The sequence below is a fragment of the Stegostoma tigrinum genome, chromosome 14, assembly GCF_030684315.1.
Source record: "Stegostoma tigrinum isolate sSteTig4 chromosome 14, sSteTig4.hap1, whole genome shotgun sequence".
Classification (NCBI taxonomy): domain Eukaryota; kingdom Metazoa; phylum Chordata; class Chondrichthyes; order Orectolobiformes; family Stegostomatidae; genus Stegostoma; species Stegostoma tigrinum.
The window spans coordinates 31,320,874-31,341,640 of NC_081367.1; the positions used below are offsets into that span (position 1 = coordinate 31,320,874).

At 40.4% G+C, this 20,767-nt stretch overlaps 1 protein-coding gene across 2 annotated transcripts in view; it reads right to left on the reverse strand.

Moving 5' to 3' along the window:
- Positions 1 to 6,756: 6,756 nt before the first annotated feature.
- zbbx (zinc finger, B-box domain containing) overlaps positions 6,757 to 20,767 on the reverse strand; it is a 125,769-nt gene continuing 111,758 nt past the window's right edge. Inside the window, exons 20-22 of one of the 2 annotated variants that reach the window (XM_059651072.1) lie at positions 14,096 to 14,359; positions 9,466 to 9,559; positions 6,757 to 6,991 (exon numbers count right to left, since the gene is read on the reverse strand). In XM_059651072.1, coding sequence (XP_059507055.1) covers positions 6,874 to 6,991; positions 9,466 to 9,559; positions 14,096 to 14,359 — 476 coding nt within the window. In that variant the 3' untranslated portion in view covers positions 6,757 to 6,873. The remainder of the gene's footprint in view (positions 6,992 to 9,465; positions 9,560 to 14,095; positions 14,360 to 20,767) is intronic. The other variant, XM_059651073.1, reaches the window with a different exon arrangement.

A 20,767-nucleotide genomic window follows, 5' to 3' on the forward strand; every position in this document is an offset into this window, starting at 1 on the left:
CTAGCCTGCACATCTTTGGACTGTGGGAGGAAACCGGAGCACCCGGAGGAAACCCATGCAGACACAGGGAGAGTGTGCAAACTCCGCACAGACAGTTACCCGAGGCTGGAATCAAACATGGGTCCCTGGCACTGTGAGGCTGCAGTACTAACCACTGAGCCATCGTGCTGCCCTCAAATTACAGGAACAAAGAAGCATACGAGTTGCTCTTATGCACTATAATGCACAAGAGGTAATGAAGTCTTTACAACTGATCACAATGGTAGTTGCTAGATCCATAAATGTTTATTCATTAAACTTTTACAATTTATAGACTAGATAATTTAAATATCAATTAACAAATATAGTTAGATAAGAAATAAACTTGGTATTCCACAGACTACTATTAGCATTTTCTATCCATATCATAGGAGATCTTCAGTGCAGTAGCCATACATAAATTAAGCCTGACTGCGAAAATCAGTGGAGCAATTGCAAGATTTATAACTTCCTGGAGGAACTCCTGTGCATGCTCTAAATTTCATCAGTGACGTTAATGTTAACTAGAAAAATAAATCCCAAGTTCAAATTTAATAAGTATTATAACCGTGATTTATGTGGACAGGTAGAAAATAAGTGCACCGATCCATGACCAGCATTTTCTAGGTCTGTCAGTGCTTTTCTTTTAAAAGGGTATTGTTATTCGTAGATTTCAACAATATAATTAAAGCTAAAGGGAACCAGTTGGAAAGATACATTGGGCAAAATTTTGAGAATTGAAGACCAGATATATCCTAAAGATGTGTGTTGGGAACCTATGGAACCCCTGACCCAATTACTCCATGTGAAATTCTAAAGAGTTTTGAGCATCCAATAGGTAAATTCTCTGCGCTCCTCCAAGAACATCTCTTAACTCGAGCTGGAGGCTTCAGACAGTTCCAACATTCCTACTTAAATAGTTACCCAGAAAATGTTAGACAGGAAGTTCATAGTCTAACTCCTGGATAACTATACAACTGAACCCCTAACTCTTCCCCTAACCAACCCCACGGGGATCTATTTCCACATTCACCCAAATAACTACACACTGAGAAGTCCTGGGACATTTAAACTATTAAGAGAATAAAGCACATTGGTGCTGCAAAATCTGGACTTTGCTTTTGCACAATTTTTCTCTGCTCCTGACTCCAAGGATTTCTTCATGGACTGAGTTTGAGAAGAATTCTCCATCAGAAAATTGGCCAGAAAAATTGGAGGAAATTAAGTAGCTTTTAACTGTCTAATCAACATCAGTGATCCAACACTGACCCTGGGTTTTGAGCAATTACTTAGTTAAGTAAAAACTTTTCTTCATTTCCAAATTCCTATTTTTAAAAGTCAGTATTCTATTTAGCAAAAAAAAGGAAGTAAATGTAATATCATAAGAGAGATCTTCAAGTAAAACAGCAGGATCAGATTTACAAATATAAGGTTTAAACACAATTAACAATATCCAGAGCCTGGCATAACTTATGAGCAAACATATGAAGGCCAAGGAAAAGTTTTGCCAAGACAAACAAAACTTGTCCGCTTTCAGGTCTCTGCACCTAACCACTTAATGGGGTAATTTTACCCCAATTAAATGGAGCACACTTGATTTTGACTCTTGACTCAATGATCATCCACCTCCAAAGTGAAATGACTGTAGGCATTATCAAGACCTTGTGTCAATACACATTGGGATAATCACACGCTATTAATACATTTCTGTCTAATTAGGTTTGCACCAGTTTTAAACCATTCAAGACTAAATTCTGCCAAGAAAGGAAAATCATGTCCTAAAATCAATAAGGAGCTTTTAACACCCAGATGGCAAACCCGTAGAACCACGGCAACAGCAGTCCAAACATTCCCGAAGTCCCACAGAAATAAATTTTACTTAGCTCACAAAGCATCCTGCTATGTCTTAATTTAGTAAAATTGTTACAAGGGTCACGTTTAAGTGATAGAATTACAATACACTTATATTTGAGTTCCTCCCAAAAGAAACACAAGAATTAAAATAGCCATTAGGTTAAATTTTCCCTTTATATGTTAATACCTGACCAATGCATATATATCTTTCATAAGTGCTTAACATCATTTTTGTCACAGTTCGATAGATTAAATGACTATGCAACAAAACCAACAAGAAGGAAACCAACAAGAAGGAAAATCCTACTCAATTACAACCACCACAGATGCATCTGTCCATGACAATAATTGTAGGATTGGCCAATAAATAGTCCTCCTGTAGACAATGTCCCATCATCACAGTAAGAGCACTGTGCATCATGTAGAGTGAAACAACCACCATGCAAAATGGGATAGATACAGAATAAACCTAGCAGTTCAATAAAAAGGGCATTCCTGAGGTCTTTCTGAGAACCAGGAGATTTGTACTCACCACAATCTATAACCTCATGGCCTGAAATATCTCTCTCTACTGTTAACCACAAAACTAGAAGGCCAATTCAGATTCAGTAAAGAAGGTGGAAAAACATATCTTAAGCAACACCAGGCATACATAAAACTAAGGTCCCAATCTGGGAAAGCTTCAACATGGAGTTTTATGTATGCAAAACAGTGAACGCAGCATACAATGAAACAGAGCTAAGTGATTCAAAAGCCAATGTATCTGATGAAAACTGTACTGTCCTTCCACATCCAGTGATGAGTTAAGGTGGGATAAATAAACAATGAATAATTCCAGAGATTACAAGGTACAGAGCTGGATAAATACAGCAGGCCAAGCAGCATCAGAAGAGCAGAAAAGCTGACATTTCGGGCTGAGACCCTTCTTCTGATTTTCTGAAGAAGGGTCTAGGCCTGAAACGTCAGCTTTCCTGCTCCTCTGATGCTGCTTGGCCTGCTGTGTTCATCCAGCTCTGTACCTTGTTATCTCAGATTCTCCAGCATCTGCAATTCTTACTATCCAGGAATAATTCCATGCTAGTTTCTTCCTGAGATCTCTACCATTACAAATACCTGTCATCAGACAATTAAACTCATATTAAAAATTGGATCCAGCAAAGACCAGGGACAGGAGTAAGCAATTCAACTCCTCAAGCCTGTTTCACATTCAATGAGGTCACGGCTGATCTGTAGTCAAATTCCATCTACCTACATTAGGCCAATATGTGTCTATATGCTTACATAACAAAAAATCTATCTCTGATTCAAAACTAACAACTGATCGTATATCCATGGTCTTTTGTGGAAGAGCACTCCAAACATCTACCACCCTTTGCATGCAGAAGTGCTTCCTAACATTTCTCCTGAATGGTCTGGCCCTAATTTTTAAATTATGCACCCTAGTTCTAGAAACACCAAACAGTGGAAATAGCTTGTCTTTATTTATCCTATCTTTTCCAATTAGTATCTTGAAGACCTTGATTAGATCACCCTTAACCTTCTAATATTTAGAGAAAATAGTCTTACTTTGTAAAATCGCTCCCCATAACTTAACCCCTGAAGTCCACTTGTCATTCATGTAAACCTATGTTGTACTCCCTCCAAATCAATACATCCTTAAGGTCTGGAGCTCATGTCTGCTCACTGTACACCAAGTGGAGTGCAACCAGGGTTTTGTATAAATGCAGCATAATGTCTGCGTCTTTACACTCTAGTCCTCTGATGTAACAGACAAAATTCCATTAGAACATAGAACATAGAACAGTACAGCACAGAACAGGCCCTTCAGCCCACGATGTTGTGCCGACCATTGATCCTCATGTATGCACCCTCAAATTTCTGTGACCATATGCATGTCCAGCAGTCTCTTAAATGACCCCAATGACCTTGCTTCCACAACTGCTGCTGGCAACGCATTCCATGCTCTCACAACTCTCTCTGTAAAGAACCCGCCTCTGACATCCCCTCTATACTTTCCTCCAACCAGTTTAAAACTATGACCCCTCGTGTTAGCCATTTCTGCCCTGGGAAATAATCTTTGGCTATCAACTCTATCTATGCCTCTCATTATCTTGTATACCTCAATTAGGTCCCCTCTCCTCCTCCTTTTCTCCAATGAAAAGAGTCCGAGCTCAGTCAACCTCTCTTCATAGGATAAGCCCTCCAGTCCAGGCAGCATCCTGGTAAACCTCCTCTGAACCCTCTCCAAAGCATCCACATCTTTCCTATAATAGGGCGACCAGAACTGGACGCAGTATTCCAAGTGCAGTCTAACCAAAGTTTTACAGAGCTGCAACAAGATCTCACGACTCTTAAACTCAATCCCACTGTTAATGAAAGCCAAAACACCATATGCTTTCTTAACAACCATGTCCACTTGGGTGGCCATTTTAAGGGATCTATGTATCTGCACACCAAGATCCCTCTGTTCCTCCACATTGCCAAGAATCCTATCCTTAATCCTGTACTCAGCTTTCAAATTCGACCTTCCAAAATGCATCACCTCGCATTTATCCAGGTTGAACTCCATCTGCCACCTCTCAGCCCATCTCTGCATCCTGACAATGTCCGGCTGCAGCCTACAACAGCCCTCTATACTGTCAACAACACCTCCAACCTTTGTGTCATCTGCAAACTTGCTGACCCATCCTTCAATCCCCTCATCCAAGTCATTAATAAAAATTACAAACAGTAGAGGCCCAAGGACAGAGCCCCGTGGAACACCACTCACCACTGACTTCCAGGCAGAATATTTTCCTTCTACTACCACCCGCTGTCTTCTGCTGGCCAGCCAATTCTGTATCCAGACAGCTAAGTTCCCCTGTATCCCATCCCTCCTGACCTTCTGAATGAGCCTACCATGGGGAACCTTATCAAATGCCTTAGACTTCTTGATTATTTTCTGCACATGTGCATAGCAGTTTAAAGAACTATGCACCTGAACCCCAAGTTTCTTTGGGCACCCACTATAATTAACTTCATTCCATCTGAAACAAACACTCATCTATCATTTGGACCAATGTGCTCTGACAACGTTCCAGCTATAATACTATGGTCTTGTACTCCTGATGTAACCACATCTCCAGCCAATCTATTCCAATATGGCTGCAACACTGGCCACCAGTATGTCCCTTAAAATAACAGTAGGACAAATCTAATCTGGCCAATTACAGCCTCATTGTTCTACTATCCAATATCAGAAAATGCTGAAAGGTATCATCAAAAATGCTATCAAATGGTACCTACTCAACAATAACCTGCTCACTGATGTTTGGTTTGGATTTTTCAGGGTTGCTCATTGCAACCTTGGTGCAAACATTGTAGAACAGCTGCATTCTAGAATTACGGTGAGACTGACGGTCCTTAACATCAAGTCAGTATTTTATGGGAAATTAGCACAAAACATTAGCAAAATTGATAACTTTTCACCACTCAGCGGAAATGTCAGAAGTGCTTCCTAACATTTCTCCTGAATGGTCTGGCCCTAAGATTCTCTCTGCTGGTACGGTGTGACCTGTTGACTATTTCCAGCATTTTCTAGTTTAGTTTTCAGTGGCTGTAGTATTTTTCCTTTATCGTTGTTGTGGAGGAGATAGTTCATTGGTTGGAGAGATGCCCAGCACAAGGGAAGATGGTTGTGATTGTTGGAGGTCAGTCATATCAGACTCAGAACATCACTGCAGGAGTTCCTCAAGTTAGTGTCCTAGACCTGACCATTTTCAGCTGTTTCATCAATGACCTTTCTTCTACCATAAGGTCAGAAATGGGAATTTTTGATGGTAACAGCATGGTGTTAATTGCCAATTATTCTTTTCAGACACTGAAGCATTTCATATCAATATTTTCCAAGACCTCAGTGACTTTCAGACTTGAGCTGCTAAGTGAAAGTGACATTCATGCCTCACAAATGCTAGGCAGTGGCAATCTCCAATAAGAGAGATTTTAATTATTTTCCCTGACATTCAACAGTATTCCCTGAAGCAAATCCTCTAATATCAAAATGCTAGTGGCTACTATCGACCAGAAATGAGATGGGTCAGCCAAGTAAATTCTGTAGAAAAAAACAGTACGTCAGAAGGTTAGAAGGCAGAAAGCTGTGTGAATTCACCTCCTGACCACCATTCCATCAAAACTGCGCACGTGGATGCCAGTTACAACACTGACTTCTGGTGCCAGAACTCACTGGTGCATCTGGATTTCAGAGGCCTACGCACCAGGAAGAAAATTAGAGGGAAGCTGCGGACTCCTGAAATCCATCCCTCATTTACAAGGCCGAAGTCAGGATTGTGATGGAATATTCTCCAAATACCTAACTAAATCAGGAAGTTCAAAACCATCCAAGGCAAAGCAGCATACTTGCATCATACACCATCCACCACCTTAACTGATCACTACCATCACCTACGGTAGATGTGTGTGCCATCAGTCGCACAACGCTGTAAATTAGAACTACATCACCGTTTCACCACTGTTGCTGGCTCAACTTCTTAACAACTACTTCCTTAAAAGAGCTTAGCTGCACTACATGTGTGCAACATTTTGAAAAGGCAGCTCATCACCACCTTCTTAAGATGAGCTAGGAATGGACAATAAATGCTGACTTTTCCAATTTTACTTATGTCACCAAACTAAATAAAGACAAATAAGATCAATATCATAATTTCAAATGTATACATTTAAAATGTGTCAACGATGGCTCAGCAGCAATTTACAGACAATTAACAATTTTAAATAAATACATTATGTGAACTTGTATTTTTATTTATACTTTACAAAGTATTACGTGTTCTGCAAAATGAGTAACTTGAACTGTTACCAAAATACAATCTTTTCAAATGATATTGAAATTTGAAATCAAGTACTATAAATTAAACACATCATCCAATTTGACTAACTTTTTCAGAACTTATTGTTTGGTGAGAAACGGTTAAAAATGTTATCTAATATTTATCTCTGACACTGTCAGACTAAAAGTAAAACATTTTGTTTGTCTTCAGTGTCCTCTCCCTCATCATCTATTTGACCTTCATCGAACTCTCCTGTCAGAGAATCAAGCACAAACTGAGAATGATCAGCATCCCTAGGAGAAATTCAAAGAGACAGACATGTAAAACACAACTGTTCTAGTGAAATAAACATGAATAATCCCCAGTCCATTTTTTCACGAACAGGCAAAATTCCTGAGAAGTTTCAAATGAAATCACATTTATAGCCTCAAAGCACAATAAAATACTAACTGCATAATAGAGAACTTCCATTTAATGCAATACACAAAAACGTGTTGACTTATTTTGATTACCAAAAATGAACATGAAACAAGGGGGAGGCAATGGCCCAGTGGTATTATCGCTGAACTGTAAATCTAGAGACCTGGGTAACATTTTGAGGACACAGGTTGGAATCCCGCCATGGCAGATGCTGGAATTTGAAATCAACAAAGTATCTAGAATTAAGAATCAAATGATGACTGTGAATCCATTGTTGATTGTCAGGAAAAACCCATCTGGTTCACTAATGTCCTTTAGGGAAGGAAACTGCCATTCTAACCTGATAATAAAATGTGAGGCTGGATGAACACAGCAGGCCAAGCAGCATCTCAGGAGCACAAAAGCTGACGTTTCGGGCCTAGACCCTTCATCAGAGAGGGGGATGGGGGGAGGGAACTGGAATAAATAGGGAGAGAGGGGGAGGCGGACCGAAGATGGAGAGTAAAGAAGATAGGTGGAGAGACTATAGGTGGGGAGGTAGGGAGGGGATAGGTCAGTCCAGGGAGGACGGACAGGTCAAGGAGGTGGGATGAGGTTAGTAGGTAGATGGGGGTGTGGCTTGGGGTGGGAGGAAGGGATGGGTGAGAGGAAGAACCGGTTAGGGAGGCAGAGACAGGTTGGACTGGTTTTGGGATGCAGTGGGTGGGGGGGAAGAGCTGGGCTGGTTGTGTGGTGCAGTGGGGGGAGGGGACGATCTGGGCTGGTTTAGGGATGCAGTTGGGGAAGGGGAGATCTTGAAACTGGTGAAGTCCACATTGATACCATTAGGCTGCAGGGTTCCCAGGCGGAATATGAGTTGCTGTTCCTGCAACCTTCGGGTGGCATCATTGTGGCACTGCAGGAGGCCCATGATGGACATGTCATCTAAAGAATGGGAGGGGGAGTGGAAATGGTTTGCGACTGGGAGGTGCAGTTGTTTGTTGTGAACTGAGCGGAGGTGTTCTGCAAAGCGGTCTCCAAGCCTCCGCTTGCTTTCCCCAATGTAGAGGAAGCCACACCAGGTACAGTGGATGCAGTATACCACAGCTGCCAGAAACGTCAGCTTTTGTGCTCCTGAGATGCTGCTTGGCCTGCTATGTTCATCCAGCCTCACATTTTATTATCTTGGAATTCTCCAGCATCTGTAGTTCCCATTATCTCTGATGCCATTCTTACCTGGTCTGGCCTACATGTGACCCTACATCCAGACCCACAGAAATGTGGATGGCTCTGAACTACCCTCTGGGTAATTAGGGATGGGCAATTAATGCTGTCTAGCCAGCAACATCCTCTTCCCTTGAATGAATAAAACCAAACTAATGTATAATCGAGATTAATTGTAATTCTTATACAACATACAAGGATCCTATTGTAACTAAGGAATAAAACAAAATCAGAAGACGATCTGCTTCAGATACTCCGAACAAGATATCCATGAACTTGCTTTGCCATGAACTTAATGATTGGTTTGGTCAAGCACGGTTTATATTCAGTAGTCTCGAGTTTGCTTGGTTGGCACCCCATCTGTGACTTTCAACCATTCATTCCTCCTACAGAATATAGATGCAACTTTGTTTCCTTTCTGGATAACTCAATGTGAATTGAAATGTCAAAACTTTTAAGTCTCCTTGTTTTAGACATCATGGGCTGGATACTCCAATGAATGGCAGTCTCTTGTAGGTTGACACATTTCTGACAGGAGATTCTGACCGGGTGTCCTTAAGAAATGTGGAACCATACTTGCAGTCTGAAGTTTCCTCCTAGTGCAGGACTGTTGTTTGTGGCGGGCGGGGAGGGGAGTGGTGGCGGTGGTGGGAGCAAACCACGTCTCCTTTATCATAATAGTCAACTGCCATATTCTGAAACAGAGAGGTCCAGAATTACAGACAGCCACTTTTTAGCTGTCCAAAGGTACATAGGTAAAGAAAGCGAAAGGTTATGATGGCAGGAGAGCAAGCTGCCAGGTAGGTAGGCAATAGGACGCCAGCTAAGAAGACTGTTGGTGCAGCACAGTATCAGGTAAGTGACGGAGTGCTTAGGGAGGTCAGGGTGGGCAGAAAATATTGGATCTTGAGTATAGTCAATGGAATCTTCAGTTTCCTGGGCAATTCACACACTTTACTACAAAGAGGATTCTACATGAAGTACCCATACAGAACTCACATCTAAACTGCAGAATGACTATCTGGCCTTCAGACAACTTAGGCAAATATTTCTTCTATTCAAGTTATTTGATGATATACTTGAAAAACTGGAAACAAACTACTTTAATACATCTTTGAGAAATTAATTGTCAGTCATCTCTGACCTTTGCAGAACTGGATAGTCCTTTTCAAGTGCTTCCCCTGCAGAGGTCAATGGCACACAAGCAGATGATGTGTCAGACTTCCCTCCTTCACCGCCTACAGTAGAAAACAATAATTATGAAATTGATCTAAATTCATAAATAGTAAAAAAAATCGATGCACAACATACATTATTTCTATATTAGTTTTTTTGTCAACGTCTTAATAATAGCTGATGTTGAAAACATTTTTTAAAAACATTAACATTTGCATGACTTTTACATATTTTTCTGAAAATCCATTTGGAATTAACTTCTGAATATTGAATGATTCCTTGTCATTAGTGGGCTTTGACTGTGAATGTCTGGAAAATTTCTGCTACCAGCAAAGTCATACAGTATGCATGCTGAAAGCATACAAGTGGGTAAGTGATGACACCAGACAGCTTCCATTACTGATTTGATACAAAATCTTCCATTGTGGACATGTATTCAACTACGTAGTAGGCAACATTTCATCCCCTACCCGACAAACAACACACTTCATGATGGAAACGTGTTGTGTATTATAGGCAAACATTTGGATTTACAAGGGATTGGCGCTGGATTTTGAAGAGAAGATCACAAGTAAATGAGCCTGCATCAATGCTGAGAAAAATAATTGCCACGTCTTGAGTTGCAGCATATATTGGAAATGGTACACACGTGACACAGTGGAGAAACTTTATAAAAACATGGAAAGCCCTTATTAGAAACACTCTTCATGTCCTCACTTTAGCCAAGAGCAGTGCCTTTGACAAGCCAACAGGGTTCCCAATGGTGCAGGGTGCACACAGGTAATTGCATGGCCCACATTTGAAAAGGAGATATAGAACAATTACAGGGCCTACGATCCCACTAACATGCAGTTCCTGTGTAGGCTCGCTGAGGAGGTTGAGTTACTAAACTATTATGATCTGAGTTAGTCTTGAACAAATCAGACAGTTCCATAATGGAATCTGGCTTGACAGACATGGACAGATACAGCACTTCGGCTTAAAGAGTTCAACGGATATGAGAAAGCAGAAAAGGGGTGTTCAGCTGGATGATCAATCATGATTATATTGAATGGAACAGAGGACCCAAAGGGCTGAATGGCTTACAGTGCAACCACAGTGTCAGCTCCACCCAGAAGTCCATCACTACAAGGACTGAGGCAGAACCTAACTGAGAACCATGGTTGCAGAGAATGAAAATGCCCTCAACTGCATCTCTTGCATGTCCCACACTTCTGCCCTCACATCCACCCCAACAAAAACAAAGACAGAATCCCCCTTGTCCTCACATATTACCCCACCAACCTCCGTATGCAACATATCATTTTCCACCACTTCTGCCACCTACAGACTGACCCCACGATCAAAAAGATACTTCCCTCACCACCCCATTGGCCTTTTGAAGGGAATGCTCTCTCCACGACTCCCTCGTCTGCTCCACACTCCACACTAGACCCACCACTCCTAGAACCTATCTCTGCAACCGCAGAAAGTGCTACACCTGGCCCTACACCTCACATTAAAGGCACAAAACAAACCTTCCGCATTATACAGGTGTTCACCTGCATATCCGTCAACTTGGCTACTGTATCCACTGCTCCCAATGTGACCTCCTCTACACTGGGGAGACCAAGTGAAGACTTGGAGACAGTTTTGTAGAGAATCTGTGCTCTGTATACAATAAACGGCAACACCTTCCAGATGCAAAACATTTTAACTCCCCCCTCCCATTCCCTGGGTGACATGACTATCCTGCGCCTCCTCCAGTGTCACAATAACATCACTCTCAAACTGGAGAAGCAGCACCTCAAATTCTGCCTCAGGAGCCTACAGCCTAATGGCCTAAAAATAGATTTCACCAACTTTAAAATCTCCTCACCCCTGGCTTCATCCCATGTCCAACCCACCCTCTTATCTCCACCTCCTTGGCCTGACACAACCTGTTCATCTTCTAAGGAACAAAAACAAAGTTGCTGGAGAAGCTCAGCAGGTCTGGCAGCATCTGTGAAAGAGAAAACAGAGTTAACATTCTGGGTCCAGTGACCCTTCGTCAGTTCATCTTCTCTCCTACCTAGCTACCCCTCCCACTTCACGAACCAATCCCCACTAATGTCTGCTTGCACTCACTTGTTACCAACCCACCTACATTCCCCCAGGCCCAACCCTTCTCTCTGTATTTATTACTGAGCTCCCTTCACCCTCCCCAACCTGAAATGTCAACTTCCCTGCTCATCTGATGCTGCCTGGCCTGCTATGTTCCTCCAGTTGCACATTGTGTCATCTCTACTATCACCTTATGTCTGCTGCAGTAAAGCCAATTTTGTATCCAATTGGCAAGCTCACCCTAAATCCCATGTGACCTAACTTTATTAATTAGTTTATCTTGCAAAAACTTATCAATGGCTTTTACTAAAGTCCCTGTAGATAATACCTACCACTCTGCCTTCTTCAATCGTTTTGTTACTTGCTCAAAAAGCTCACTCAACTTTGTGAAATACGATTTTCTGTCGCACAAAACCATGCTGATTTTTCCAAATCACTCCTTGCCTCGCCAAATGTACGTAAATCCTACCTTTCAGGATCACCTCCAACAACCTACTAAACACTGATGGCCTATAGTTCCGGTTTCTCCTTACAGTCTTTCTTAAATAAAGGCACTTTAGAACACTTCAGTCTCCTGGTACCTCACCCATGGATAATGATGAGCCAACTGTTTCTGCTAGAGGCCCTGCAATTTCCTCCCCAACTTCCCACAAAATCCTGGGATACACTTGATCAGGTGCAGGAGATTTACCCACCTTTATGTTTTCTTAGATCTCTAGCACTTCCTCTTCTATAAAGTGAACTATTTACAAACATAAGTATTTATTTCCCTAAATGTTTCAGCCTCCATTTCTTTCTCTGGAAAGGTATACATACAACATTCCTCTACTTTTGAAAAGGACATTCAAGCCCTTGAATATCAATAATATAGAGGTATTTTGCTGGTAAATCCAGACATTGTCTGGATTAGAAGTCGGGGCATTACCACTACACCACAAGAGCTCCAAAAGATGTTCAATACAATGATGGAATCTAGCAGTGATCCCTTTTTGAAAGAATGACAAGGGCGGCAATTTCTGTTCCAAAAAGCCAGACTTTGTTCCAGATTAGCCATCAACTGATCTTATTCCTCAAGTGCTTTTGAGTGGTTCAGGTCTCCTTAGCATTTGTGCTTTTGTTCCTCAAGAGATTTCAGTTCATTTTCAAGCTTCTGGCTTTACATGCTGGATTCTTCTAATCCTTTCAGCTGATATAACAAGGTGTAGAGCTGGATGAACACAGCAGGCAAAGCAGCATCAGAGGAGCAGGAAAGCTGGCATTTCTGGCTTCGATCCTTCTTCAGAAATGGGGGAAGGGAAGGGAAGGGGATTCTGAAATAAGTAGGGGGAGAGGGGGAGGCTGATAGAAGATGGATTGAGGAGAAGATAGGTGGAGAGAAGACAGACCGGTCAAAGAGGCAGGAATGGAGCCAGTAAAGGTGAGTGTAGGTGGGGAGTGAGGGAGGGGATAGGTCAGTCCAGGGAGGAGTGACAGGTCAAGGGGGTGGGATGAGGCTAATAGGTAGGAGTTGGGGGGGGGAGGCTTGTAGTGGGAGGAGGAGTTAGCTGGGAGGAAGTACGGGTTAGGGATGCGGGGATGAGCTGGGCTGGTTTTGAGATGCGGTAGGGGGAGGGGAGATTTTGAAGCTTACGAAGTCCACATTGATACCATTGGGCTGAGGGTTCCAAAGTGGAATATGACACACTGTTCCTGCAACCTTTGGGTGGCATCATTGTGGCATTGCAAGAGGCCCAGGAGGGACGTCATCAGAGGAATGGGAGGGGGAGTTGGAAATGAGGATGATGGGAAGGAAATTTGCTGCCTCAGTCCTCACCTGCTAAATTATTGACATTACTACTGTCCCTGTGGAAAGGAACCTGGCGGCGATATCATTTTCCCAGAGGAAGAAAAAGTATTACCCCACGGCTGCAGTAAAAGTATTATTACTTATTTTTAGAAGGGAAAAGAAAATAAGAAAATGAATTACAAACCACCATTGTTACATACAGAACAGAACAGTCAAAATAATTCAATTCACCTCTCCCTCTTGTCTGTGAAAAATAGGATAAAAATGAATAGGAGGCACTTTAAACGCAGCAATACACCAAGTATTAAGATGCATTCTAGCTACTGTGTGAAGTAAAGGCAAAAATTTGACACATTCTGGTCACAATCTTCCAATTCCTCTTAGATATGCTGTTGCTGCCAGAAGACTGGAGAACTGGAACATCACTTTTCAAAATAAAAAGCAAGGGATAAAAGTGATCAATGTCACGTTTGCTTCAGATAAATGGATTGTGGCTTTGTGTCACCATGAAGCTTGAAACTTGAGCACAATGTTTAGGCTGACATACTAATGTCATTTATGCGACTACAACCTTTTCGTTATACATTAGTAGCCTGAAAATACTGCTTTCAAATAATCAGAAATTACTTATTTTCATTTCAGGTTGATCTTGAAACTTGGAAAATATAGAGTGCAAAGTGGTATTTGAAAAGAATTAGAGTATGCATTCTTTCTTTGAAGAATTGTATACCTTTATGAGTCTGCATCAGCTCCATCTCCAAATCAATTAAAGTTTGTTCATCTGCATCATTTTCAAAAGAGGGTTCATCTTGATCAATGCTTTCAACTTCAGAAATTTCAGCTGCAGCTCCAGACAGTGGCTGTGGAGCAGAGTTTAGATGAGGAATACTATGTTTTTTCCATGAATTCAAAGGTTTTGTTGCAACTTGTGATGCAATAGGTAACGATTCTACTGAAGTGGGATCCATTACTCTCCTAGAGCAACCCAGGCTTCCTAAAAACACGAGAAATTTCAGTTACATCACAAGAACACAAGTAACTACAGTTTTTTTTAAAATAATAGTCATACAGACTGGAAGCCAGTTATAGATACTACTTTCTACAATAGTCCTGCCACAAACATAGTCTTTTCCTTACTGTTTCCTTTTCTCTATTTTTTGTCTTTCCTATTCTCCCCTAAGTTACACCTCTTTCTAAATGTTTCCAATCGACCTGTTCAGAGATGTTTCAGCCTAGACAGACTAGACAGGAAGGGACTTTTCCCCTTCTTTAAGAGAGATCAATGACCAAATGCATAGATTTAAGCTATGGGTCAAGAAGTTTAGAGGGGATGTGAGGAAAATAAATTTTATTCAGAGTGCCATGGGAATCTGGAACTCACTGCCTGTAATGCTGGTAGAAGCAGAAACCCTGATAAGATTGAAGAAGTATTTAGATGTATTCCTGCAATGCCAAGATGTACAAGGCTATGGGCCAAATGCTGGAAAATGGGATTAGAATGTCTAGATGGTTGCTTTTAACCAGTGCAGACTCAATGGGCCAAAGAGCCTTATTCTTGCTGCAGACTTCTACGACTGTCATTACATACCTCTGGAGCAAGTGTGACTTAAACCTAGCTTCCTGGGTCAGAAGTAGGAACACTATCAATCTCCTTTCTAATTCGTATTCCTGATCTAAATTTACTGACGCTCATAACAACTTGATGATATAATTCTACAAAATAATGCATTAGACTCTACTTGTTCTTTTCCCCTATAATCTAAATAATCTAAACAAACTGAAATATTTGGCATTGCTTACTCATTTTTATGCCCATTAGAAAACACCTTATTGCCCATTCTATTTTTATTTCCCTATTTGAGAGTGAGAATCTCTTTTTCTGGAATCTTCTTGTACCATATATCAAGTGGGAAACCTGTTTTTAAACTTTTGTCAGTTAAATTCTGAAGTCTTTTGCAAGCAAATGGATAGAAGCAGCCGTGGGGTAATACTTTTTCTTCCTCTGGGAAAATGATATCGCCGCCAGGTTCCTTTCCACAGGGACAGTAGTAATGTCAATAATTTAGCAGGTGAGGACTGAGGCAGCAAATTTCCTTCCCATCATCCTCAAAGAACATTACATCTAATTTAGTTTAGCGGATTTAATTTTCAGTCATTCACTTTTTGTTTCTTTAACTTTATGGACAGATTATCTGTCCTGTTTGCCTAGGTAATAACATTGATTGCATTTCCACATGAATCTACAAATTAGTGCATATTGGTGCATATACAACACCAAAGAATAATCGCTGAGTTACCACTGTCCTCAGCTGTTGCTTCCCACAATTCACAACAGTTAAGGTAACTGAGCAGAAGTCTGAAGAACAAAACTATGTAAAATGTCAACTTTGTGCTCTGATACAATGAGCACTAATGCTGCACAAGTACAAACATCAACACCTATCTCAAATTCTCTGCTGAATTTTGCCCCTATTTGTCACTATTTTGCTTTGTAATTTGAGCTCACCATGTAATATTTGTTTTCATTATTTTATAGTTCTGATCATCTAAGCATACTCATACATCCTATTAAATATAAAAATACAGTTGACTAAAAATGCACATTAAAATATCAACAAGTTTTTCACATCAAATATTAAAATAAAATCCTGAGGAAACCTGATACTTGTTTTAAAAACAATTGCTTTTACTGAAATGTCAGCATAGTTCAACTGGTAGCATTATCACGTCATATGTCAGAAAGATGCCAACAAAATAGAAAAATGAGCTCTTCTAGTGTCCAAGCCAATATTTCTCTTTCAGCCAACGCTAACAAAAGCAGATTTAATTTTCAGTCATTCATTTTTTGTTTCTTTAACTTTATGGACAGATTATCTGTCCTGTTTGCCTATGTAATAACATTGATTGCATTTCCACATGAATCTATTGGTTTATAAAGCACTTTGGAACATCCTCAGGGCGTAATAACATGTTACATAAATTCAAGTTTTTTGTTCTAGCTTTTTTTAAATCTAGAAAGCTATTACTATTAACTTTTTTCATTTTAATTCTGTTCTGAATTGAATGAGTTGCAGAAGGCTGTACAATTTAGTATGTTTAAGATATGACTGCATCTAAAAAGCCTTACTGATATAATAGACATAATCCAGTTAAATTCTTCACACCATCTAACTAATCTTTTAATAGATGATCTTCCATCACATTTCCACATCCAATGAAATTAGTAATAAACTTTCCACAAAACCTGTATTCTAAATGACCCAGCATACAAATAACCTTCAACTTATTATTCCAAGGTTATTTCCCAAAATTTCATGTCTGAACATGGAAAAATTTATAGTTGTTATGAATATAAGATTTGCAAGGTAATAATGATTCAGGGCTGTCACTTTAATTCACAATAAAAAAGATTTAATGAAAGAGAAGAGAACCCTTTGGTAGTTAGAACTGATATTGGACTAGAACCTGTAAAACCTACAATTCTACAAGAGGAGGTAGTCAAAGTTTAATTGTGGCATGGGATTTCAATTATGTTATAGTATGAATCGGGGTTAACTTTAGAATATTAGCTGTTTATAATTAATTGATGGTGCTTTTAGTTAGCTGTTATAGCCAATGTATCAGATGTTGGAAATTTCTTCTTCTGTTCAGAAAGTAAGTGTTGTTTTACTTTCTTTGAAATGAACCTTGAGGAAATGTTCAAGTGCATGAGGATCAGATATGCAGTGGATGCCACAGTCAAGAATGGAACTCTCCAAGACAGGCTGTAAATAATTAACACTCGGGTCATCCCACTTCTTTTGTAAGGTATCAACTAAAAGGAATAATTGCAGTGAAAAAGTAGCAACTAGAGCTCCTTGTTAACAGCTGCAACCCTAAATCCCCCATTAAAGATCAATACCTTCTGACTCTTGTTCTGCAGTCCCTTGAGCAAACATGCCATTTAACTTCATAGTTATCTGTGGTAATTACACCCTGAATTTTGTGTGCCTGCAGACATTCCACTGAGGTCTTGTGGCACAGAGGTCACCATCCTGCCTCTTGGTCAGATGATTCAGGATCTTGTCTCATCTGTGCCAGAAATGAGTCACAGCACATCTGATATCATGCATCACTGGGTAGTGCACTGGAAATTAAGTCTCGACATTCCTGGAGTAGTCATGAAAGTTAAAAAATTTATGGAAGTAATGCATAGTTCCCAACTTACCTAACAGACAGACCCAGGAAACCATGAATCAGTTTTCTGAACTTAACAAGAACAACTGCTTGTTCCTAACCAGATGTTAAAAAAACCTAACTGTCAACATATAATTCTTCCAACTAATATTCCAACTCCCTCTAAACCCTGAACTCCACCAAAACAGAGAGGCAGGCACAAACAGACAAACATGGATGTTGAGCGGAGGGAAATAAAATACCAGGGATATACTTCATTAGTTCCGGTCCTCAAGATTTGATGGAATGTTCTTTTTATTTCCCAAATCCTCTGTTCCTCTGATCTTTTCCTTCATGTTCCCCCATTTCTTCACTGGAAACACAGAGCAACTCTTCTATGAATTATAAAGTCTCCAATTCATTAGTTAAAATCAACACCTTACAGCAACTGGTCAGAGACAGTAAACGCTGACTTCAGGCTTGTGCATGTTACTGGAGAGACTGACCTTTCAACAGTCTAAATGCTTCTAACAATACCAATCACATCCACAAGCTGTTCAGCTACCCAGAAGAAAATCAGATAGTTGTTGCCAAGCAAATGGTCTGTGCCTTGACAAGAATCCATAAACCAAATCAGCAACCTGCCCCTGCCTGAATCTCACTTTGTACATTGACCCCTTGATGCTGGGCCATTTATAAATAAATTCTTTGACTACTTGAACAAAGTCAGTAGAGTAAGAAAACAAAAATCAATCTTTACGCTGAACAGATTGATACAAAATACTTATACTCATTCTAGCAGCCTCTCATATACAGGATTCAAGATATGATTCACCAATGGCTTAACGATTGAAACCTGAAGCATAACATCCTTATTTTTAAGTTCAATTTCTCTTATAAAGGTTAGTATTTTATTTGCTTTTTGATTGCTTGCTGTGCCTACAATATTAATTTTGTGATTTGTGCATGAGAATAACTAGATCCCACCACTTGAATTTTGCAGCCATTCTTCATTTAGGTAACACTGCTTTTTTTAATCCGTCCTGACATAATGATCCATTGTACTTTTTTCCTTGATTTACTTTGCTATGTTTTTGACCATTCATAAAACTCTCTTGATTGGTCTGCAAACCTCCTTATCTCCTCTTCACAATCTGCTTCCCTACCTTTCTTTGTGTTATTTGCAAATTTAGCCACATGAATTCATTCCTCTCATCAAAGTCATTTCCAGATATTGTAAAATGTAAAAAGGTTCCAGCATAGAGAGCTGAGGATGTTCTCTGAATATCCTGCCAAAGTCATATTTATGCTGGGCTTCTGCCAGCCAATCTCTTGTCCAAGTCATTCTAATACCTCCTACAGCACATGCTTTTACTTTGCACTGCAACTTTTATGTGACAATTTGGCAAATGGCCTTTGGAATCCAAGTACAGGATGTGTACTGGCTGTCATTTATCTATAGCGTATGCATAACAGTGCCATTGAGTCATACAGCACAGAAATAGGCCCACTATGTCTATTCAGATCAACAAGCACTAAAATACATTAATCCCTTATACCTGCACGTGGTCCACAACCCATATAACTGCACAGTATTCCATCTCTGGCCTAACCAATGTTTTATAAGTTGTAACAAGACTTTTCCTTGCTCTTATACTCTGCATCATGGTTAATTAAGGTAAGCATCCCGTATTCCTTCTTCTACTAGTGCTGGCACCTTCAGGGATCTATTGACTTGTACACCAACACCCCTTTGTTCCCCAGTACTATCTAGGGACTTACATTCATTGTAAATGTCCTTCCCTTATTAGACCTTCCAAGATGCATCACCTCACATTTACCAGGAATAAATTCCATCTGCCATTGTTTTGCCCAATTCACCAGCTGATCAATATCAGACTGTAGCCTGAGGCCATCCTCATTACTATCAAAATCACCAATTTTCATGCCTTTTGCAAGCTTACTAATTATATCTTCTACATTGACATCCAAGTTGTTAAAGTACATAACAGCAAGTGCCACAACAGCAAATCCAATGGTACACCGCTGGTCACAGGCTTCCAATCACAAAAACAACCCCGCACCATCATGCTTCTCCTTCTAATTTCAAGTTAATTTTGGATCCAGTTTGCCAAATTGCCTTGGATCCCATGAGCCCTGACCTTTTAGACCAGCCTTCCATGTGGAATCTTGTCAAAGGCCCTACTGACGGCCATGTAAATCACATCAACTCCACTACTCTTATCAATGTATTTAGTCACCTATTCGAAATCTCAAGTAAATTACTGAGACAGGGTCTCCTGCTAATAAATCTGTGCTGACTCTCCCTGATCAATCCCTGTCTTTCCTTTGTTGAGTAATCGGATCCCTCAATTTTCTTTTCCAATAATTTCCCTATACTCACAGACTAACCGGGCCATATTGTCCGACCTTTCCTGCTGTGATTTACTCACATATTGGCTCCTCTATCTCGATCTGACTGCTTGGAGGCTGTAACATAATCCCAGCAAAGCGATTGGCCTTTTTTCACCCCCCAGCTCTCCCCATGTGGCCTCATTTGAAGAGCCTTCCAGGAAATCCTACTTTAACACTGCAATGACGGTTTCCTTTCTCAATAATGCAATGCCCACAACTCTTTTACTTTTCCCCCATTCTGCCTGAAACATCTATACCCTCAAATGATAAACTGATAAACTGTTAGTCTGCCCTTCCTTCAACCATGTGTCAGTGTTTGCAACAAAGTCATATTCTAAGTGCATCCACTACACAGCCAAGCTCCTTGCATTAAAATAGACACAAATTTAGTTTTCTGGACCTCCCACGTACCTTATCAAGTCCATATCTTCTTTCCTAATGGGATGGTCCTAACATTCCTTCTATAACTGATTGGACCTTGCTTCCAACATTGCATTCACTCTGTGCCACATCCCCTGCCAAAATTGTTTAAAACTTCCTCAACCACGTGAATAAACATCCAAGCCAGCATATTAGACTCATTCCAACTCAGGTGCAACTTGTTCAGTTTGTACATGTCCTGCCTACCCCAGAATCTGTCTCAATGTTCTAAAATCTAAAGCCCTCCCTCCTAGACCATCCCTTAGGTTACACATTCTGGTTAAATGGATGCCTGTTCATATATGTTATTCAATGCCCCTTGCAATAAGTAATAACATTCTTTTTGGACACAGTCTCAGATCCACTCCTCTCTCCCTTAAACTGAATGTAATATCCAATCATATTATGCTTG